The 24,597-nt window shown below is 39.9% G+C and overlaps 1 protein-coding gene and 1 long non-coding RNA gene across 3 annotated transcripts in view; both read left to right on the top strand.

The window, feature by feature from the left end:
• The window catches only part of foxk2b (forkhead box K2b), a 111,577-nt gene extending 100,687 nt beyond the window's left edge, over positions 1-10,890 (top strand). Inside the window, exons 7-9 of the mRNA XM_041216619.1 lie at positions 5,036-5,320; positions 5,965-6,174; positions 9,803-10,890. Of these exons, the coding sequence (XP_041072553.1) occupies positions 5,036-5,320; positions 5,965-6,174; positions 9,803-9,999 (692 nt within the window). The 3' untranslated portion in view covers positions 10,000-10,890. The remainder of the gene's footprint in view (positions 1-5,035; positions 5,321-5,964; positions 6,175-9,802) is intronic.
• A 3,233-nt stretch (positions 10,891-14,123) lies between these two features.
• On the top strand, positions 14,124-24,597 carry LOC121293572. 2 transcript variants are annotated; one of them, XR_005946560.1, is made up of 4 exons: positions 14,124-15,074; positions 19,246-19,443; positions 21,014-21,082; positions 24,385-24,597. It is a non-coding gene; the product is annotated as an uncharacterized LOC121293572 (long non-coding RNA). The 2 variants fall into 2 exon arrangements; XR_005946559.1 differs by lacking the exon at positions 14,124-15,074 and having other exon boundaries at positions 15,086-19,443.

The raw sequence follows: 24,597 nt of genomic DNA, 5'->3' as shown, positions 1-24,597 counted from the left end.
AGTCTGTTTATCATTTCCCATATTAATACCGGTCTCTCTTTCCTTGTCTCTATTTTTTGGTTTGCCACATCTTCCCAAATTTGATCCGTTGCCCGCACTATTCAGCTTAAAACCCTCAGGTGGCTTGCGAGAACACCGCCCCATCACGGTTCAGGTGTAGACTGCCCCACCAGTACAGATCCCACTTTCCCAAAACCGGTGCCAGTGCCCCGCAAACCGGAACCCACTTCTCCCACACCAATCTTTGAGCCACAGATTTATTTCTCTAATCTTATTTGTCCTATGCCAATTTGCACATGGCTCAGATAATAATTCAGATATTATTACCTTTTGAGGTTCTGCTTCATTTGGTACCTAACTGGTCATGCTGACTATGTAGAGCCTCCTTCCTCACCCTGCCTGTGTCATTGGTACCTACATGGATCATACCCACTGAGTCCTTTCCTCTCCATCCCTGAGCAGATGTCCCGAACCTTGGCACCGGGCAGGTAACAAAGCTGCCTGGGCACTCACTCTTTGCTACAGAGAACAGTGTCAATCTCCCTTACTATACTGTCCCCTACTACCACTGCATTCCTTTTTGCTGCCTGGACTTGGGTGGCTTCCTGTACCACAGTGCCATGGTCAGTTTGCTTATCCACTCTGCAGCCCCCACTCTCATCCAAACAAGCTGAGAGAACCTCAAACCTGTTGGACGATTGCAAAGACTCACACTCCTGCACTCAGTCACACACTCCCGTCCCTGGAAACTGACCAAATTAGAAGACCCTATCCTAAGTGGTGTTACTGCCTCCTGGTATAAAGCATCCAGGTAACTTTTCCCCCCCTCCCTGATGTGTCGCAGAGTCTGCAGCTCAGCCTCCAGCTCAATGACTCTGAGCCAAAGTTCCTCCAGCTGCAAACACTTTCTGCAGATCCATTTGCCCTGGAGCTCCCACATGATACAGCCTTGATGTATCACATGTCCTGCCATCATTAATGCATTTTAAATAATCACTTACTTATATTAATCACTTATTTATGTTGCTTTCTTATATATTTTATTAATTTTACCACCAAATTGTGCACTATTTTAAACCTTGAGAATAATATTTACTTTAAGATCCTCATTCTCATTACCTCTTTGATTCGGCAGAATTTCCAGTATGTCCCTTGTGTCCTCTAATGTGAAGACACACACAAAATATTTGTTTAACATCTCTGCTATTTCCTTAATTCACATTATAATTTCTCCTGTCTTTACCTCTTAAGGAACCGACACTTACTTTTGCTGATCTCTACTTTTTTGTAAATTTGTTATTAAAAAAAACCTGCACTTTTTAAAAAATCTCTTGCTAGTTTATTCATTCTATTTTCTTCCTCTTTTTATTGATTTCTTGGTCATCCTTTGCTGACTTTAAAAACCTTCTCAATCCTCAGATTTACTATTCCTTTTTGACAACATTGTAGGCTGCTTTTAAACTAAAACTTCCCGTGACTTCTTCAGGTAGTCATCGTTGTACCGATTTTCCGGTGAATTTTAATCCTCAGGAATGTATATTCGTTGAGAATTATTTCTTTTTAAGTGTTTTCAATTTCTTATCAACCTTAATATCTTTTAATCTACTTTCCCAGTCTACCTCACCAAGTCACTCCTCATACCTCCATAACTGACTTTATTTAAATTTAAGTCTCTAGTTTGACTTAGCCACGTGACTGTGAAACTTAATATGAAATTATATCATTATGGTTACTCTTTTCCCAGAGAATGCTTTCCTGTAAGATTACTAATCAACTGTCTCATTATATCATATTAGATCTAAAATAGCCTGTACCCTAACTGATTCCATTTCTTGTTCTAGATAGCTGTCTCAAATGCATTCCATGAACTTGTTCTTCAAACTATTTTTGCCTGTTTGGTTTGTCCAGTCTATCTAGATTAAAGTCCCTCACAATTATTGCCATGTCCTTGTTACGTACTCTAATTTCCTGATTTAGACTCTGTCCAACAACCTGATTACTGATATGGGATCTATAAACTACTCTTACAAGTGTTTTCTGCTCTTTATTATTTTGTAGCTCCATTGTTACAGCATTCTGATCGTCTGGATGAAGTCTTCTGTCCCATGCCCTTATCTCATTCCTTATTATCAGGACTCCAACCAGCTTTTCCGTTTTGCTTATCTTTTCTAAAAGTTGAGACTGTTTAGTTCCCAATGTTTGTCACGGTGCACCAATGTCTCAGTAATGGGTACTAGATTAAACCCATTTAGCCCTTTACTATTTATTTGTTAATGGAACGTAGGCATCGTTGGCTAGGCCAGCATTTATTGCCCTTGTTCAGAGGGCATTTAAGAGTCAACATTGGTGTAGGTCTAGGCCAGACCAGGTAAGGACGGCAGATTTCCTTCCCTAAAGGACATTAGTGAACCAGATGGGTTTTTACGACAATCGGCAATGGTTCATGGTCATTTTCATTCCAGAATTTTTTTTGAATTCAGATTTCACCATCTGCCATGGTGGGATTCCAACATTACTCTAGGCCTCCTGGAATGCCAGTCCAGTGTCAATACCACTATGCCACCACCTCCCCACCTAATTAATTAATTCATTTTGGGAGGAGATGGTAGCATAATGATATTATGATGACCATGATACCATTGCCGATTATCGCAAAAATCCATCTGGTTCACCACTGTCCTTTAGGGAAGGAAATCTGCTGTCCTTACCTTGTCTGGCCTACATGTGACTTCAGACCCACAGCAATGGGGTTGACTCTTAAAAATACCCTCTGAACAAGGACAATTAGGGGCGGATAATAAATGCTGGCCACATATCTTGTTATGTATGCTACGTACGTTCAGATATGACACCTCTAATTTTAACTCTTTGATTAAAACCACATTGGGGAAAAATAGTAATAATATCATATTACCATAATTAAACTCCGTCCCTTCCTGACACAATCAGCTTGGTTTTTACCCAAATTGCTACTCAGCTATTCAGCCTTGTCCTGTCACTTCAGACTGCTAAATTTGCGCTTATCTGGATCCTCCTTCCCCTATATCAGTTAAAGCCCTATTACCACCTTAGTTATTTGATTCACCAGGACATTGGTTCCAGCCTGGTTTAAGTGGAGTCCATCTCAGTGGGACAGCTCACACTTTTCCCCACTACCAAATAGTACCAGTGCCCCATGAATTGAAACCCTTATATCCCACACCACTCTTTAAATCTCAGACTGGTGCTATGTCAATTTGCTCATGGCTCAGATAGTAATCCAGAGATTATCTTTTGTAGTTCTTTTTAATTTGTACCCTGGTTCCTCAAGCACTCTCAGCAGAACCTCATTCCCAGTCCCAGCAATGCCGTTAGTTCCTACGTGGACCATAACAACTGGAACTTTCTCCTCCTCCTCCAAGTTCTTCTATAGTCTCGAGGAATATCTTTAACTCTGGTACTTGTCAGGCAACCACCACCTTCTTGCAGCTGCAGAGAACAGAGATCTATTTCCCTGATTATATTATTCATTACCACTATCACATTCCTACCCTCACCCCTACTGAATGTTGGACAGTACCATCCTGCCATGGTCAGTTTTGCCATTCTTCTGCAACCCTTGTTCTTATCCACACTGATAGCAAGTACCTCGTATGTGTTGGACCATGGCAAAGACTGAAACTCCTTGACTACTGCATCTGCAGTCCCTTTGTCTTCCTGAATCACAGTCACAGCCTCCTGCCCCTCACTACCTAACCTAAAGAATGTTACTGCCTCCTGGGTCAAAATGTCAAAGTAACTCTTTTCCCCTTCCTAATTCATTGCAAGTCTGCACCTCAGACTTCAGATCAAGCACTCTGAGCTGAAATTTCTAGAATTGCAGAAACTTTTAGTTGAAAGTTGTTGCCTGGGATCACAATCCTCTCCACCAACACTGCAGATGTGGCAGACCTCCTTCACCGTGATCTCTACCTAAACTTGTTTTATGCATTTAAGTAATTCAAGTTTTATGTAATGAATTTAATTATCTTATCCTAAACTAATTTAACTAAAAGTATACACACCTATCTCCCTCCACCGAATTCCCACTCCCTCCATGACAAACTTAACTAATGTTGCATTCTTGTGTCCTAAACCCTCTATGTTTATACATCTTTTGAGCCACACCCAGGTGACAACTGCTCATTCAGCTTCCAGCTCTCAGTAACTGACCCCATTCAGGCAGGCACATACAACTGGCTGACTGTTAACTTTGAAAATTTAACTGATAACTGCTTTTTACAATTTTTAATGTTAAGATTAAATTTCAGTTTGACCTACCCTGAAATTTACCATAGAATCCCATTCTCACTGGTTTCTCAACTTCCCACTCTGTTTGCAATGCATTCAGTTAATGTGCTCTGTGCCTTGGCTAACGTTGGTAGAGTTGGGGCCAATGAAATCTGATGAAGATTTACTTTATCTTTTCTCTATACCACAAACCATGGCCTTCCAGCCAAGTTCCTCAGTGTATTCTTGACAATGATTTAATTATGATACTACTTCAATATTTTTATTTTTCTTTAAAGAGCCCATTATAAATAAACACATTTGGCTAAACCTGCCTTTCTCGGTGTAAACAATAACCAAAACTTCCACCGTGCAGAATCTATATGGATAGTATAAAGGTGCTGAATAATGTTTATGAAATGGTTTGAAGATAATAACATTAATAATCCAGCTTCAATCATGAAATAAAATGTTGAGCAGTCTAACAAATGAGCTTAAGCTAATGTAATTGAGGACCATTTCAAAAGTGGCCTCTAAGAAAATTAGCAAAAGTCTACTTAATGCCATTTTGCAGAACTTTTAGCCAAATCTATTGCTGTGTAGAGTAAGGATATGATGTCTGGAAAGATCATTTTCAAACTGTCATTTACTTTGTTGAAGATGTTGAATTCTTTCTGTAGTAAAGGAGAGGTGGAGTGTCATCCATGAATATATTTAAAGTCATGTTTACAACTTTTGAGGTAGACCTGTAGAGGAATTAATTGCTTTCCAATTTTCTTATTCTCAGGATCACCTTTGTCCGCTCAGCCAGTTTTAATCACCGTCCAACGGCAAATTTCACAGTCCATGAAACCTGTTACATATACCGTGGCCACACCTGTTACATCAACGTCCCAGCAGTCCATGTTGCAAACTGTTCATGTGGTTCATCAGATACCGACTGTGTCTGTTACTATGGCTAGCCTGGCAGCAAACAGTTACACTGTAGCAAACCAGGCAGTTGTGACACAGGCTATGGTCAGCCAGGCTAAAATGGAGCGGCCAGAAAATGGGGAACATAAAGAAGTGAAAGGTAACAGGAGTTAGGATTTTCAAATGCCGCACCTTGTTATAATGCACCAAATCATTGCTGTGTATTCAGGCAAGATAATTATCAATTATGATGTCTTATTCTCTCATTCTGCTGGTCAAGCTTTTCAGTGACCAATAAAACCTCCATACAAAAGCATTTATCAATTGTCAGTAATTTTGGACAAGATATAGAGGAAGGATAAAACTGGTGTTGAATGCAAGGTGGAAGATTATGTTAAATTTTGAAAGCTGCACAATTCAAAACTAAATGTGTAACATTTCACCTCATGCAATAATCTCGCTGGTGAAAATATTGAGTTATTGTGAAACTAGTTTTCATATTTGCATTCTGAACATTTCTTGCCCCCCCTTTCCCAAATAATAATAATGAAAATGGAACTTGTATTGATTAGTGCTCACACTGCCACTGTGGTTTGCATTTCTGTTCTTTATCACAAAATGTCTGCATTATTGATTATGTCTAAATCTTTTTCGTGGGAGAAGAGGACAAAAAGCAAAACATAGCAAGGAATGCAACAGTTGTTTCTAATATAATTGGAAAAGAAATGAAGACACTGATTTATAATCAGTGATAGATTAAGTGTAATTTTGACGTGACACTTTTTCTTCTCTTCTGTTCTGCAGTCAAAGTGGAGCCTATTCCTGCAATTGCACCAGCTTCGATAGGCACTGCTAGTCGCTTCATTCAGACTTCACAGGGTACACCCATACAGACAGTTACTATACTACAACAGGCTCCTTTGGGCCAGCATCAGTTACCCCTTAAACCAGTTGCACAGAATGGAACACACGTGGTGCCCATCTCTTCAGCAACACAAGGACAACCTAACACTGGTAATAATATATTTTTGTACTTCCTTTTATAGGTTTGACTGTACACTACATTTCTTTTAAGCATTGACTATAAATACCTACCTACAGTTGAGGTTTCAGGGCATTTCATACCTTAGGATGTCACCAGTTAATGTAGTAACATAAGAACAACATAGGAACAGGAGCAGGCCATTTAGCCTCGAGTCTATTCGGCCATTCGATAAAATTGTGGCTGATTTGCAACCTAACTCCATACACCCATCTTTGCTGCGTGTCCCTAAATTGCTTTGGATGATAAATCTATTAATTGCAAAATTAAAATTTGCAATTGTTCCACCATCAATTGCCATTTACAAACTTCTACCACCCTTTGTGAGTAGAGGTGTTTCCTAATTTAATTCCTGAAAGGTCTGGTTCTAATTTTTAGACTATGCCCCCTAGTCCTAGAGTCCTCAAGCAGCGGAAATGATTTCTCTCTATCAACCCTATTTGTTTCCCTTGATACCTTTTTGAAGCATAGTCACAGTTTATAATATGGAAACATACAGCAGCCAGTTATACACAGCTTGATCCCGCAAGTAGTAGAGATAATTTTCCAGATAATCTGTTGTTGGTTGAGAGAGAAATGGGCACAGAATGAACTCCCTTTTCAAACATGGGATCTTTTACCTTGAGATGGGGCCTCGGTTTAACGTCTCATCTGAAAGCTGGCACCACAGGATGGTGCAGTACTCCCTCAGTACAACACTGAAGCCTAGGAATATGCAAAAGTTTCCAAACTGGAACTTTTGATTCAGAAGTGAGTGCTGTCACTGAGCCAAGGTTGAAACATATTTTGAAAATATTTCCCAGGGAAATTGAATACTCAGTTAAAGACGTCATTAGATATTAACTGCACATAGTGACCATCACTGATACTGACTTATTTTTTCAATTCGTAGAGCTTTGTCCTTTGTATACTAGCCTAATATTTACAGTGTGCCTATATTTCCTGCTATTTAACTTTCACAGATGATAAGACCAATCTGAATGATTTGTTTTCAATCAGTTGAACAGGACAGCAGAATTAAGTTTCTCTGGGTTGCGGGGGGGGGGGAAGAACAATTAATTTTTGTGGAAATGAAAGAACTTATATAGAGCTCACTCAGTACACACACAATCCCAGTTTAATGTAGTGCAGCAGAAAGCAACATGACCTGGTGATCAGATTTGCTGGACAAAGGCCATGCATGTATCAGGCTGAAGAGGTTTGGTTTAACCACTTCACCTTGGGTTAATCATAAGGAAAAGTGTTCTGTCTCATATGACAAACCAATAAAATGTCATTATTGTGCATGTTCCATCAAAATATTTGTGGAGCAGTAAATGTTTTTTTTAAAACGTAATGTCTCACTTTGTGAATTCATAAATTCATATCGTGATGATAATGATGTATTTGACTGAAAGAACTTGTGGCAGAATGCACTGACATGTCAATGACAATACAACAAATAAAGATATCCCTTATCTCCACCATTTATTGTTCAAAGGCTGCCAACTAAGAATGATTGATGACAACTTTCAGTACTGATTGTTGTGATCCATTTGTCTATGTATACGTGAGGTGCCAGTTGGCACTGGATATTATTGCCTCCCTAATCTTGTTTGATCCCATTTTGACCACTTTTTTGGGTGATGGGCAGAGAAATTTGTAAGCATTCCTCATCCTTCCATTTTCACTTTTGCCTAACATTGTCAAGCACTTCCAAAAAGTATTTGAGATTTCTCTCCCACTCTTTGACTTTCTCCAATTAAAATTACAATTATTTACCTACATTCAGAGTTTTGCTAATGAACCCAATTGCAGCGTGTTGGTGAGCACCTTCAGTAACATCTTCATAATTTTGCAGCTGATAGGGTCCTCATTTATCTTTCCTTTTGTGCGAGGACATAGCTGAGCAATTTTCCACTTTTTCAAGTAGGTGCTAGTGTTGTAGATGTACTGAAATGCTTTGGCCAAGGGGCACAGCTACTTCTGCAGCACATCCTCAGCACTAAAGCTCGGATGTTGTTGGGGCCCATAGGCACTGCTGCATCCAGTATGCTCAGCAATTTCTAGGTATCAGATGGTGAGAATCAAATTGGTTACAGAATCTCCTTCAATGGCTTCTCTTCTCGATTTGACACCATTACTTTACATATCCCCAAGCATCTGTCCTTCACCCCACCTATTTCTCATCTACATGCTGCCAAACCTAATAACCCGTGGCAGTTGAAGACACAAGAGGACTACTTGGTTCAGTTGAAGAAATTTCATGAAGTGCTGCATCTGAAGCTTTCATGACTTGGTGGTTGCAGAATTTTATCTGCTCTTTTTTTGTAAAAGATTCCACAAGTTTAAAAAATGAAGTCGACTCATTTCAAAACTTGGTTAACCCTGTTTATTGTTAGAACTCCCAAAATCGAGACTGACTTTTTAGGCAGAGGGTATTTCTTCTGAAGTTGGTAAACAATGGTGGAATCTGTCTCTTGATTGCTTTAGAGTGTGTAATGAATCATTGAAGAATGTTACTATTGTGCCAGAGAGGTAAATTTGTCTTCCAGTGAAAACCTCATTTTTTGCAGCTATCTATTACTGAAATTACATGCAAAGCCCAAAAGATGGGAGACAGATGTCAATTATTTCAAATGAAGTTGAAAGATAGATTAGTTTTCAATTAGGCACAGCTTCATTCATGCTTTCATTTAGTGTGAAGCATTCTCCACCAATGTGTTCAGCTGATCTCAGACTCTTTAAACCTGAAAGTTATGTACTTAGTTATCATTTGAAAATGGTCACTGTTAGTTAATGTATTTTTGAGCGTACCTTTACTTCTGGGAAAAGAATTCAATATGCACAGAAGGGCTTTTTATACAAAATGAGCACGAGTGAGTCAAGGGGCAGGCCATTAGTGCTTAAAGCACTTCCAAGCATTTACTTTAGTGATTGTCCTGTTGCTTTTGGCTAGGAAATTGACTAGATAGATGATGTGCTCCCAATCCATGTCCTTCATAAAATGTCTGTAATCAACTCCACTCAATGTATGTTATAATCTCATTACACTGGGCATGTTGTTGCAGAATTAAGAGAGCAGAAGTAACTAAAATCCTGTTTACCACCTGATGAAGTGTTAGGTAGGTTTGGTGATCATGACATTCTGTTTATGACTTTGCTTTGTAAACACAGTGATCATGTATGTCCCTGCCATAAATTCTAGGATAGCCAGATGACTGTCCTTCCTCTCATCTCCCAGTAGAAGAGGATTTGCTCTGTAAAAAAATTGTTTTGAAATGAAAACCAAAAATGATCAACATACACAGCAGGTCGGCATCTGAAAGAGAAACAATTGATCAATAATTCCAATGTGACCAACCCTTCATTAGAACATAATCTTAACTGAACTTGATCTTTTCAGGCTCTTTCATATTTGGTTTAATATTTTTTCGGCTATTAACTAGCTTAAAAAATGAAGCAAATTTATTTAACTGAATATGGGCATCAAATTAAATTAGAACTTTTCAATGCAAGTATTCAAAAGGATCCTTAATAATTGAAGGGAACTATCAAAGCAAACTTAATAGGAATTGACTCATTAAATAGGCCTGTAAACATCTGTTCTGTTTCCTGCAGCTGCTGCAAGCCCATTACACATGTTGGCAACCCATGCCTCCGCATCAGCATCCCTTCCCACAAAACGCCAAAATGGAGACCAAGGAGAGCAGCCAGAGATTAAACGTATCAAAACGGAAGATGGAGAAAGCATACTTGTTGCTGTCAAAGTGGAAGCCCCAGCTGTGGCTGCAAATGTACACAACAGCCAAAACTAAAGACTGGGGAATGGGAAACGATGCTTAATTTTTATCAAATGCAAGGTGCCAAATGGACAAGTCTACCTTAACATCTGGAACTTCAGAATGTGTTGACTCGTTATGGGTTTAGGGGACCTGTATGAGTGACTGTAAACTGTAGCACTGAGAAACAGGAAGCCTTAAAACACAGGAATAAATTAAGGAAACTGAACAAATTTAAAAACATGACTCCCCTCATAAGAGGCTGTTCCTCCTGCTCAACTACCTCAGTGCTCACTGGGAAAGGGAGAGACGGGAAGGGCCACAGCTAGCCACGCACATCTGAGGTTCTTCATCAGATACTTAAAGACTTGAGCAGACCAGTGTGACGGCAGCATGGCAAATGCTTACTGTACACCAATTACAAAAGATTGTATATTACATAAAGGAAACAAAGGTGTGGACCCATTTCCTACATCTGGCAGCTAGCCTTTAATGACCTACCTAATGCAGTTGTTAGTAAATATGCAGTATTTTGTTCACATGTGGAATTAGGATATTTTTGGGTGTATTTCATTTCTGCAGATGAAAATGGGGTTACTATTATTTCAGATCACTCCATTTTATATTTCAGAAGCTTTGGAATCACAACTGTTTTCGTACGTAAATTTAATTTTATGTTCAGTGAAAATGAATGTAGTTATGTTTTTTTAAATAACCAATGGAGTGGTTAAAAGTTTACTTCAGTCTGTTTAAATCCAGATAAATCTACTTTACACCTGCAGATTTTCATATTTTAACAGATTCCTGATGAATTTAATCAATTTTTATTAATGTGTAGTGATCAAATGCTTCGGGTTTGCATGTTTTGGGCAAGAAGCCAATGTAACTGAGCCGTTACCTGACCTAAATGAACAGCTATTAATTTGACCAGCGCTGCACTTACCTACTGCTTATTTGCTTTCTTTGCTTATTTGTTACTTTGTGTTGACGTTGGCTATTCCTGGCTTGGTTTTGCAGGCTATATTTCAAATGAAAAGGAGAAAAACACATTGCTGCAAACTGTTTATTTAAGAGGACGAGGGGGGAAAAGTGCATATCTGTTCTGGGCTATTGGGACCTGGTAACTGTTGCTAAAAATCAAACTGCAGAATAAAAACCTTGTTTAATTATGATGTCCATGTAGTCAGGGTGACAAATATTCAAAATATGAATGGACACAAAATGTACATATCTACAAGGTCCATTTTTCTTGATGTCCAGCAGTTTAGTGGCTTTTATTCACAGGGTAGCTGAGCTGCATAGACCAGGGAGGTCCCATGTTCAATTCTAGGCCTGCTGAATTAGGTGAACTCGGTTGGGCCCTCTAGTGGATTTCACCAACCATTTTCCGCACTCATAATAGTTATCCAGTGGACCCTGCCTCACCAGTAACAGGGTGAGGCTCATCTGTGATGTCCCAGGGTTGAATAACCTGTCTAGGTTCATGGCTCATGTGGATGACGAAAAAAAATCTCCCTATTACATTTCTATTATATTCTTCAGTGGTTTACACATCAACGTATATTTATATACTGCCTTTAGCATAATAAAGCAAGTAGAGGTGCTCCACAGGAGCATTGTAAAGCAAAATGAGCTTCCTAAGGTGATGTTAGGGCAAATGGCCAAAGCTTAGTCAAAGAGAGGGATCTTAAAATAGGGTCTTAAAGGAGGAAAGCGAGGTGGAGAAGTATAGAGAACAAAATCAAGGTCTAAGGGCCGGGGCAGCTGAAGCTGAAATGGTGGAATGATGTAAAATTCAGATGTTCAAGAGGCCTGAATTAGATGAGTACAGATATCTCAGGACTCTGGAGCTGAGGGAGATTATAGAGAAAGGGGTGAGACCATAGAGGGATTTGGAAATGAGGATGGAATTTTAAATTTGAGACGTTGCTTGACCAGGAACCTGTGCAGGTCAGTGAGTAGATGGGTGAACTGGACTTGGTGAAAGTAAGGACATGGACAGCAAAGTCTTGGATGACTTGGATGAGTTTATGGAGGGTAGAATGTGGGAGGCCAGCTAGGAGATTATTGGAATAGTCAAGCCTGAAGGCATAAAAGGCAAAGATGAGGGTTTCAGCAGATAAGCTGAGGCGGGAGCAGAGTTACAATGTTATAGTGGTGGAAATAAACAGACTTCGTGATGACATGGATGTGTGGTTCGAAGCTCATTTTGGGGTCCAATGTGACACCAAGGCTGCAAACAGTGTGGTTCAGTCTCAGACAGTTGCTAGGAAAAGGGATGGAATTGTTAACTAGGGATTAGAGTTTGAAGCAGGCACCAAAGAAAACTGCTTTGGTCTTCCCAGTATTTAATTGGAGGAAATTTCTGCCCACTCCTGTACTGGATGTCAGACAAACAGTCGAATAATTTAGCAGGAGTGAAGGGAGCTGGTGGTGAGGCAGAGCCAAGCATTATCAGCGTACGAGTGAAAACTAATGCTGTGTTTTCAGCTGGTGTCACTGAGGAACAGCGTGTAGATGAGGAATAGGAAGGGGCTCTGGCTAAATTCTTGGACGACGCCAGAAATAATGGTATGGGTGCAGAAAGAGTTGTCTTTACAAGTGATACTCTGCCTATGATTAGATAAGAATGGAACCAGATGAGTGGAGCCCTACCCAGCTGGACAGAAGTGGGGAGGCACTGGAGGATAATGGTGTACTCTGTCAAAGATTGCAGGCAAGTACGCTATTTTAAAATCATTAAGAAAGTAAACGCGAGCAAATAAAGATTGAAATGTAACCAAAGTTAAAATGGAGCAATCTGATGCTGGTAGGATAATTGGAGCAGTGCAGCCATAATTCTCAATCACTTGAATTGCTAGTTCAGGTAAGATCTGAAGCCTTTGCTGTAAGAATGGGTGAGAAAAGTTAGTCAATTATGCCACCATGTTACTTGCTGTCCATGTAGCACCAGAAATGAGATCAAGAATGGTTGGCCTGCTGACTGTTGGGGAGTGCAAGGACCCTTGAACCTGGGAAGAAGCAAAACATAAAAGATGGGTAGATGTATATAAAGTAAGTGGATTATTCAAGAGGCAATGAGATTTAACCCAAATGTATTTACTGGGTTGATAACTCATTCAGATTTTAAGCCATATATTAAATAGTGCAATCTCATTAAACTCAAGATGGTTGTGTCCTATTGGAAGTGCTTTAACTGAGTTGAAAATTCCTGACACCAAATTGCTGTAGACAAGCTTTGTAGATCATCCCATTGTTGTTCGCAATATTAAATATGCTAAATCGCTTAATCTAGAAAGATTAGTGCAGCTCTACAGCAACCATTACATTGTCCAATTTTCCCCTGTACAAGTCACTGCACTATTAAGTAATTCTTTGTACACGAAGCACTTTTGTGATGTTTGAGAAAGGAGTGAAAAGGTGCTGTATAAATGTAAACCTTTCTTTCATCTAAAGAAAGACCTTACTTTCCCTCTTCTCCCACTCCTCCCCCACCCCCCACTATGCTATAGTCCAAAGCAGCAGCTGCCCATGATTGAATTTTTAGAGTATTTTAACCCTTTGTGAATGTCAATAAAACAGCTACAAGGAGGCTGACTACTGAAAAACTGTACAGTGTTAGATAACATTGCTAACATTCACATCTGGCATAATTCCAATGTACAGTTGCTTTGCTAAAGTGATGTCTTTCTCCAGGTGAGGATTGTCACTGAAAGAATTCAGAAAAACAAGATAATAAATAAGAGGATGCGAAAGCAGCATCTAGGAAGTTTGACCACTAATTAATGTATTCTTTTGGTAAATTGGAAGATTAGTACAACTGGATTTAGTTTTATATCTACACTCACTTAAAAATTGTATCAGGTACTTGGCTGAATACCATTAATCAGCTAGAGCTAAACTTCATTTGTTTGTCTTAACATCACAACCTTTGCTGTGTTAATATGCCTTTTGTTGAGTATGACCTTGTAACTTTCTTTACCTTTTAGAACAAAATGAAAAGTTTACCCTCTTTGCACTGCAACCGAACATAAAACTTGTACAGCATCAAGAAGCAAGGAAACTGCAACATATTGGAATGATTAGTGTGTTTTACAGTATTCTGGTGGAGGGGGCAGCAATTAATTTCAATTCAGTCTTTTGTACATTGGAAGGCAAGTTTCTTACCTGCAGGCTGCTGGGCAAATGTATTCTGCGCTATAGGAGGACTGTAAAGACTTTTTTTTTGTAAAACAATACTGGCATTGCAGAAAATATCAGCTGCTGCAGGCTTGTTTAGGTTTTGTCACTAATAAGGACAACAGTTTGATTGGGCATTGCAATGTTGGCTGAAACTATCAACATTTCAAATTCCATATTATCACCATATGGGAAGCAAGGGGAAAATGTTTAATATGTATTAGCAAGTAGTTTAAAATTAATATCTGTTGCACTCAAAGCTTGTTTCCCTTTTACTGCAGCGTACAGATTTTTTTAAAAAATCAGCAGTCACATCAGCCAGATTTATAAAGTTAAATTAATAGGACTTTATAGCGTGCGAATATAGATTCACAGTGCGGCCTTCTCCATATGGAGGTAGGATATTATGGTTAGCACCTTGTATATTTCCAAAGTTCAGTTCACTTTCTTTCCATGGGATTGGTATGTTGTCCTTCAGTCTCTCTCCCTTCATTCCGTCCCCTCATTGAAAAATGTACCATGCTTTACAAAGTTATATATTTAGTGATGCAAGAAACAAGAAGGTAAGAGGGAGTTTGTGCAAACCTTTTTCAGACTTCAGCAGTCCTATTCTTCAATCAATCAGCAAATGAGTAGGAATAGGCCAGCGGTGGTCCCGATTTTTCTCTTTGTGGTAAGGTGCCTAATGTTCTGTTTAGCGCATCCCTTAACACTGCAGAAATTAGGAAGTAAATGTATTTCGGTTAAGGTTTCAACCCAGCACTCCATTACGTACTCATGGTGTAACATATTGTGCCACTCAGCATTCTTGGAGGTTATAGTGATTACTTGCGTGGGAAATGATTTGTGGTGGCACAGGGGTGGGTGATGTGCTGCAGTGTCGAATGTGCTTTTGAAGTTCTGGAGAACGTGCATCACTAAGCCATAATAAGGTAGGTTTACTATTGTTTTGCTCTTGATAATCTGCAATTGGTAGTTGTTGATACACGTTCCAAAGTCCAAAAATGCTTAATTCTCCAGCCTTCACGCTGCCAACGTGAATACGGATTCACAAAAAAACTTGGCCGCACAGGAAAGAAGCTCACTGTGGACCTACTTCTGCACAATTGTACTTTTCATAGTGTATATTGTGTATATTTCATGTGGTCACTTTCTAAATGACCCTCAGAACCAGCAAAGTTAGTCTTTATCCCATCTGACAGCATTTTAACCTATATCTCTAAAATCAAAGCATTTTAGTGCCTTGAGTATCTTTTGCACATCTGTTTAGTTCTCTAATAATGCTTTGGTTGTATCTGGAACCCAGAAAGTGAGAATGCTTCTGATGTTTCACAATATGTCTAAACAACTGCTGACCAGATCTTTGAACATGCACAGAAATGGTGACTGTCAAAAGTATTTTGCTGGTTAGCTGAGGTATATGAAAGGGATCATTAGTACAGCATGGGACAGGGCAGCTAGGTATAATGCTCTTAAGACCTTTGATGTGGGGAGGTAAAGATAAATGAACAGTTTAAATTTTGTCTGAGACGCAAGATGCTAAGCCACGCTACTCTCTCAAGGGAGGGATGAGTAACCTTGAGCCCTTCTTACTACAGCTACTACAGAACAGTGGCTGCAGGTTACACATTTCCCCTCATGGGGCGGAAATAATGAGATAAAGGAAATCTGTGCTTGTGAAAGTTGTTAATCCCATATTAAAACAGACCTTGGGCTGGATGGTGCAACAAGATGAAGACCTTTCATCTGTCTGGATTCACATCAGGCACAGACTGTTGTAAAGGCCCAATGTAGGGCAGTTTTAATGTTGTTCATTGGAGGATACAAGCTCAGGACAACTCAATTTGCCACTAAAAAGTTGCATGGGAAAAGAAAATATTCTTAATGCTCTTAAGAGTTGACATTAAAGACACTTGGGGAGGGTGGTGGAGGAAATTTTACTTTACATATAATCCAGATTGTTCCTGACCTGTGGGTGCTTGCTGTGGATAATTAGGATCATTTCTCAGCACAGATATTCTTGAACATGGTGTCACCAAAATGTCATGTTTACATTTTATTCAATGTAAAGGGAGATAACTGCTGGTTATCTAGAAAGCTCAATGTTATGTCTCTATTAATGCTGGTTAGCTGCCACCTGGAAATAGATATTTTATACACAACATTAGTGTCAATGGGAATAGTCAGTCCAACATTTCAGTTTGGGCTATTAATCAAGGGAGATTCCTGCAATAAATACTGATTCAATATTATCTTTTCTGAACAATGGAACAAAGCAATGTCAAATACAGATTACTAAACAGATGCAGCTTTTTTTAAACATTGGGATTATGTGGCAATCCAGTAGAATATACATCCTCTTTCAACTCTGAAACACAACAAATTTTAACTATCCATTATAACTTCCATTGGGTTCCTTCCAAAAAAGATCCAGCTCTCATCAGCCCACTTCCTCTTGCAAAGCCAAAAGTGGTTTCACTTCTGTAACTTTTTTTTGTAAATTTTTGGAAAATTAGAATTTTATCTCATCAGTTAATTTAGAGAAAAATATTTTTGCATGGTGTAAATGTATATTCAAGATGCCATGTTTGTGTTCTTTCCCACCTTTCAGCAGTGGGACAGAACAGGCATTTTAAACCAATACTAAAGAGAAACCAGTGTTCTGCAATATGCACATACAAAAATTCAACTGGAGTTAAATTAAGTTTTTGAATGCACTGGATAACTGATATATTCACTTTTAAAATAATTATGGCAGTCTTTGTTTTAAATAAAACATCAGCAATGGCACTTAATCTTGTTTCAGAGGGTTACAGGACTGAATCTTACAAGAGGTTATGGATACTTGCTGATGGTTAAATATATGTTAAACACTTGGTGTTTAATTTCCTCTGGCAGCCCACTGGTTAACATATTGGCATTTTTTTTAACTCAGTTATGCACTCATTTGAAATAATTTGATTATTGACTAATAATAGCCCTCAAAGGAAACTTTAACTGAGCACCCCAAACTACCAGGGGAAATTGTCTATTTAGTCAACTTCCTGATGTGTATGAATTTGGATCTAATCCCATAAAAGTATAGCACCTGCAACATACTTGTAAAATGTTGATCCATATATTTCCTAGGGCTGTCACAAATGGCAGATCAATGACTGCAAAATTAAAAGCTCTGTTCTCCTACTGTTTCTGTTTTAATAACTATCCTGGCATGAGTATGATTCTCTCTGTCCTAATTTGAATTCCAAATACACAAGCTTGAATGCTTGTAAGTAGTCATTAGGTTTACATCAGTTTGCAAAGACTAACATAGGAAATCAGAGCAGAAAGAGGCCATTTGGCCCCTCAAGCCTGTTCTGCCATTCAACAAGATTGTGGCTGATCATCCACCTCAACGCCATTTTCCTGAGCATTCTCTGTATCCCTTGATACCTTTAATATCTAAAAATCTATCGATCTCTACATTTAGTGACTGAACCTCCATAGCTCTTTGGGGTAGACGATTCCAAAGATTCACCACCCTCTTATGTGAACATGAGTCCATCCATCTTCATGGAGTGAGGATGAGGAATAGAACAATGGGCAAAGCCCTCCATAATATATTTTAACCTTAACTTGGGTGTAAAGACACTGGATTACCCCAGTTGTCACTTGTATTGTTTCAGCACTTTAATCACTTGTATTGCTTGTACTTGTTTTTCTTCCCAGCAGTTTTGTAATGTCTTAAAGGAAATGCCTTAGTTTAGTTTTAAATATTTTCAGTAGTGTATTGGGCTGATCAATCCATAGAGCAAACTATGTCTTGTGTGTGTGGTTTTCCAGGTGATGACTTGTGGAATCTCTAGTTTTATATCAAGTACTGTTAGGTTTTCAGACAAGTAAAACTACCACAGATACTAGAACAATGCCAGGAAGTTCCCTGGTAACTACAAGCAATCTTGTCTGATGGTAGGTCAAAGGGGCAAGAATATTAGCGCAAATGACCTCTTTCGGCTCATTCAAGACCAGGCTCTTGCTGGTTCAGTCCTAGTAACACCAGCTTTTTTCAACCCCACTTCCAGACTTTGGGTGGGGGACAAGAGATGAAAGGAAAACTAACAACGTGAAGTGGACATATTCATGCATCTAGATTGATGAAGCAATTCAAAAGTGCTACCATTTACATAAAGCTATCTCCCAAACTCAATGGTTATAGTTTGCTTGTATTAATTGAAAAGCAGGGCCTTGCGTGGCATGTTGATATGGGGTTAGGTTCCTGTGACTCAGTGAATGAACTTGTTCAAAAAGGAGGCAAAGAGAAAGGAAATTACAGACCCGTTAGCCTGACATCTATCATTGGGAAAATACTAAAATCCATTATTAAGGAGTAATAATAGGGCTTTTAGAAAATCAGACAGAATCAATGTGATTTTGTGAAAGGGAAATAGTGTTTGATATGAATTGGAATTTTTTGAGGGTGTAATAGAGTGGATGAAGAGGGACCAGTGGTCTATTTGGACTTTCAGAAGGCATTCGATAATGTGCTGCACAAAAGATTATTGCCAAAAGAAGAGTGCAGAGGGATAGGGTAACGTATTAGGACAGATAGAGGCTTGGTTATAGAACAGAAAACAATAGGAATAAAATGGTCATTTACCGTTTAGGAGGCAGTTGTTAGATCAGTTCTGGAGCCTCAACTATTTATATTAATGACTTAAAGGAAGGCACTGAGTGTAACGTATCCAGGTTTGCTAATGATGCAAAGCTAGGCAGGAAGGAAATCTGTGAGGAGGGCATATAGTCTGCAAAGGGATAAAGACAGGCTAACTGAAGCAAGAAGGTGGCAGATGGAGTATAATGTGGGGGAATTCACTTTTTTGGAAAGTAATGTTCTCTGTGGAAACGACCTGAAAGCCGCAGTGACCTGAAGGACCCCAGACAACTCAGCCATGCAAAAAATATTTAAAGGGTCCATGCACTTAAATGGCACACCCCCCGCCCCCCCCAAAAAAAAACTAGAGGGCACGTTGGTAAGAATAGAAAAACAGGACTTTCTTTTAATGGTAAGAAACTTCTAAGAGTTGGTGTTCAGAGGGATTTCGATGTCCTTGTACAAAAACACAGGCCCAAAACTTCCAATCAAAGTCGGAAACCGTGTGTCCAACACTGATCAAACAGAATACCACCCACTTGTCTGCATACGTTGAAAAGGCTACAATTTCCAATCCATGATGCAGAGGAACTCCCTCCTCACAGAGAGCAGTGAAGAGAATCTGTGCAGAAACAACACTCCTTTTGTATGGCACCAGCTGCCATATTCTGGTAAGTATCCCCAAACTTCTCCATGTGTAAGTGAATGGATGAGTGTGGAAGTGGGTAGGGTGGTAGGTGGGATGGTGGGGGGGGGGGGGGGGGGGGGGTGTCGTTGGTCAGTGAGAGCGAGGAGGTCAGTTGTATAGTTACCCAGGAGCTAGACTATGATTTTTCCCCTCGAGTTTCCTGGATAACTTCAGGTAAGTAAGCCAGAACTGTCCAAACTCTCTGACTCTAAATCAGGGTTGCAGACTTATTCAGAGGGCCCCAAGGAGCAGGGGAATTGCCATTGAAAGTTCACACTTCCTGGAAAATACTGAAGCAGTCCATGTCCAAATGCAACAAGACCCGGGCAACTTTCAGGCTTGAGCTGACAAGTGGCAAGTAACATTTACGCCACACAAGCACGATCTCCAACAAAAGAGAATCTAACCATTTTGCCTTAACATTCAATGGCATTACCATCACTGAATCCCCCACTATCAACTCCTTGGGGGCTATCATTGACCAGAAACTGAACTGAACTAGCCATATAGACACTGGCTGCAAGAACAGGTCAGACACTAAGAACCTTGCAGTGAGTAACTCACCTCCTGACTCGCCAAAGCCTGTCCACCATCTACAAGGCACAAGTCAGGAGTGTGATTGAATACTCTCCACTTGCCTGGATGAATGCAGCTCCAACAACACCCAAAAAGCTCGATACCATCCAGGACAAAGCAGTCCACTTGATTGGCAGTCCCTACACCTTTGACACACACTGGCACACAACGTGTACTGTCAAGATGGATGTTATTTTCTTTTAAAATTTTGGGAATATTGTGATATTCTGTAAAGAAGGATTAATGAAACTGAGGGGAAGGTTCATAGAGACAGCTTGTCTGTGAGAGTTGGAGATAAAAGGGTAAAGGCGTAATGGGAGGCTATGGTGAACTTGGGTTTAAAATTTGCATTGTGATAAGTAGGGACTTGACTTTCCAGCTGTTAATTTTCAAAGGGTAGTTTAAGGGACTTTTATAGCTTTCAAAAGTAAACAAGGGAAGGTTATTAAATTTTATTTGACTTGAAAGTGGAAGCAGTAGGAAAACATGAAAGATTTTTATATTTTGAATAAGTGGAGTTCAGAGAAGTTCTGAGGACAATGGAATCTAAGGGGAAAAGGACACTTGAGGATAGATGTTGAGCTCAGTTGTATGGCTGCTTGCGGGAGAAGTCCTGAGACCAGCTCTGTGCTGGAAGAAGGTCAGAAATCTGATGCAGTCATCCAGTCAAATCAGGAAAGTGTTTTGTTTCAGAAAGCAGTTTGTGTCCTGAATTTTCTTGGAGAGTGGAAGTGTTTGAGGAATTGTGTGGTATACCTTTACTAAAGTAACAGCAGTTTTGCCTTGGGGTAATATTACTGGATTTTTATAGTTAAAATTTGTAAGGAAGGTGTTGCCAAGTAGTTTATTTGTGTGCTCTGACCAAGTGGGAGTTTTGGGGGGGATTTTTTGTAGGACTGTTTCAATTGTGTAATTTTTATCTTATATGCTTAAGTTTTCCATGTTAATAAATCTTTCAACGTTTTAAAATCCTAAAGGTGTTACTGGAGTTCTATGCTTGTGGGATCAGTAACTTATCCTCCTCGTTTTCAAAATACCAAAAAAAGGTTAGTATCAGTAAGACACTAACAATGAGACACATTTTCTCTGGGATCTGGTTTGTGCAGCAGATAACACCAGCTGTGGCCATAACTGTACCATCTACAAGATGCACTGCAGGAACTCACCAAGGCTCCTTAGACAATACCTTCCAAACTCACGACCACTACAATCTAGAAGGATAAGGACAGCAGGCACGTGGGAACACCTGGAAGTTCCTCTCCAAGTCACTCACCATCCTGACTTGGAAATGTATCACTGTTCCGTCACTGTCACTGGGTCAAAATCCTGGAACTCCCTTCCTAACAGCACTGTGGGTGCATCTACACCACATGGACTGCAGCGGTTCAAGAAGGTAGCTCACCACCACCACCTCAAGGGCAACTAGGGATGGACAATAAATGCTGGCTTAGCCAGCGACGCCCACATCCCATGAATTAAAAAAAGATTCACAGTGGTACCAGCCTGGTGGCCAATGGAATGAAATTAAATCCTATGATAAATTTCAAATGTAAAACCACTTTAAAATTAAGCTCCTACAGGAATTTTTGTGCATGTCTTTGACAGCAATTGGATGGATGAGGATGGAATGAAACTGAATTGATAAATATTTGTCCTACATAAAGTATGCAGCTTATTAGTGTGGACATGTTCATATAACCAATGAGATCAATGAGTGGAAATATGTGTGCTTCCCCCACTTGATGGTTCATGTAGTTTGGTCATCATGGGACGTCATTGATACTGTTACGAAAACTATACTTGCCTCATTGAGAGCGAAGGTCAGGAACTTCAACTCCCAATAAACCTCAGACTTGCTGTACATGTGCAGACCGGGAGTGGGCTGCATGTGTACAGTTTGGCAGTATAAGCTGTTTTTGGGCCAAGGGCAGGCCCAGCACGCCAACACAGAGAATAAAACCAACGTGAGAACTCAGATCGGGTGACCAGGAGCAGGCGTGCCATAGCTAGCGAGTGTCCCAGATAGGGAGAGGTCACAAAAGGAAGTCCCAGGTAGGGGACAGAGACAGGTCCCAGTTAAGTTAAGGGAAAGAGAGAGAGGTGCAGAGAAAGAGGCTCCAATTTACAGAAAGCTGAGAGTCGCAGACGTTCAGTGAAGTGGGCTCAAAAGAAGCCCTGAAGATCCAAGTAGGCAACCAAAGGTTGGTGATTCAGTGCTGTGGGCAGTTGGAACAATGGTACCCCTTTGGAGCTGTAGTGTTTGCTTAGCACGCCGAAGATCTGAAGTTGTGCTTGTGAGTTGGGGTTTGAGTGCAGACTCGGGAATCAGGAGAAAAAAATCTCGGGAAACGAGATTGAAACCCAGCGAGGTGGGCTGTCGTTGAAGCCACCCAAGTTGGAACGACTTTTGTAGAGAATTCCAAGGCGAGGTCTTTGAAGGTGAAGATTGGAATCCCTCGTGAGAGAGATGGAGCTTCGGTGCAATTGGTTAACTCAGTGTTTCCGATGTCTGGCTGCGTTGCTAGGAAATCCATGGACTCCGTCTTGGTCACTTTTGGCATTCATTTTGTAGTGTGGTGTGTTCGACCACAGTTGGCTTGTTAATCCACATGTCCCTCAAACTTAGCTTGCATGTTAGAGTATAAGATAGATTGTTTTATCTTTCTGACCTTGTATGGTAAAGTTTATTTTTGCTTGTTTAAAACTCATGAAATCTGTGGTGTAAATCATTAAATAAGTGTCTTGAGTCTCAAGCTTTGTCTACTTTAAACATAACGTTATTTGTCCCTAACCAGATCTTACCAAAAATATGAGGGTCTGGTTTAGGATCATAACAATACATAACTGTCATCAGATTACTCAAAAAATGCAGATTATCCAATTCAATGGATGGAGAGGAAGATGATTAGTTGTGGAGGGATAATTCTGAAAACAAAAGTGCCAAATCTGATCTAGAGTAGGATCCTTATGATTTTATGTAACAATGACAGTTATGTATTGTTATGATCCTAAACCAGACCCTCATGTTTTTGGTAAGTTCTGGTTAGGGACCAATAATGTTTTGTTTAAAGTAGACAAAGCTTGAGGCTCAAGACATTCAGTGAATTACATCACAGATTTCACGAGTTTTAAACAAACAAAAATAAACTTTACCATACAAGGTCAGAAAGATAAAACAATTTACAGTATCTATCTTTATACTCTAACATGCAGGGTAAGTTTGAGGGACATATGAATTAACAAGCCAACTGTGGTCGAACACACCACACCACACAATGAATGCCAAATGTGACCAAGACAGAGTCCATGGATTTCTCAGCAACGCAGCCAGACATCGGAAACACTGAGTTAACCAATCTCACTGAAGCTCCATCTCTCTCACGAGGGATTCCAGTCTTCACCTTCAAAGACCTCGCCTTGGAATTCTCTACAAAAGTCGTTCCAACTTGGGTGGCTTCAACGACAGCCCACCTCGCTGGGTTTCAATCTTGTCAAGAGTGGAGGCTGGGAACTCCAAGACTCGGCAGGTCTCGGGAGTTCCGCGCATGTGTAGATCGGGCCCAGTGCACTTGCGCAAAAAGAAAATGGTACGAAAACTGGATCTCGTGACCAAGACTGGTGTGCCATTAGTGAGAAAAATCCCAGACACTGTGAGGTGTCAGTTAGGAAGAAACAGAGCGCAGAAAAGGAGGATGCAAGCAGAAAAAGGGCTGCAGTTGGCAGACTTTTAAGTAATGGGAGAAGCCTTGAAGACCTAAAAATGCAGCAGAACACTGGTAACTCCATGCTGCGGGTCACTGGGGCAAAGACATCCCTTTGGAGCAGTAGTATTCTGTCCAGCATGGCTAAAGAGCTGAAGTTGTGCTTGTGAGTTAGTGCTGGGGTGCAGACTTGGGAATCCACGGAAATGGAGTCTGGGAAACAAGATGGAAACCCTGACGGGGCCATCGTTGAGCCCGTCTGAGTTGGAGTGACTCATGGAGAGAATTCCAATGCCAGATCTTTGCAAGTGAAAACTGGAATATCCGAGAGAAACTGAATTGCACCGAGATTGGTTTATTCAGTGTTTACCGACACCTGGGTAGGTTATTCCATGGAGAAATCCGTGGAATCTGCCTTGATTGCGTCTACCATTTATTGTGCAGTGTGGTTTATTTGACCACAGTTTGCCTGTTAATTCACATGTACCTCATATTAACCCTGAATGTTAAGAGTATAAAATATTGTAAATTATTTAATCTTTTTGATCTTGTAAAGGTTATTTTTGTTTCTACAAAACCTATGAAATCTTATGGCTTTATTCTCTTAGCAATTGTCTTGAATCTCAAACTTTGTGTACTTTAAACAGTGCTTTTGGCCCCACCTGGATTGTATCAAAAACTTGGAGGGTCTGGACCACGATCATAACAACAATGATGCCACAGCCACAGTGACTCAGAATGAACTTGATTAACTCTTTGCATTGGATGCTGAAAACAATGAATTTGACAATTTTAAAAACATTTTGATGTTTAAAGATATACTTGTAGAATTAATTCATTCAATAAAAGTATCACATTGA

This window comes from Carcharodon carcharias, chromosome 22 (genome assembly GCF_017639515.1).
Source record: "Carcharodon carcharias isolate sCarCar2 chromosome 22, sCarCar2.pri, whole genome shotgun sequence".
In the NCBI taxonomy this organism is placed as follows: Eukaryota; Metazoa; Chordata; class Chondrichthyes; order Lamniformes; family Lamnidae; genus Carcharodon; species Carcharodon carcharias.
This window is presented reverse-complemented; position numbering and strand designations above follow the sequence as displayed.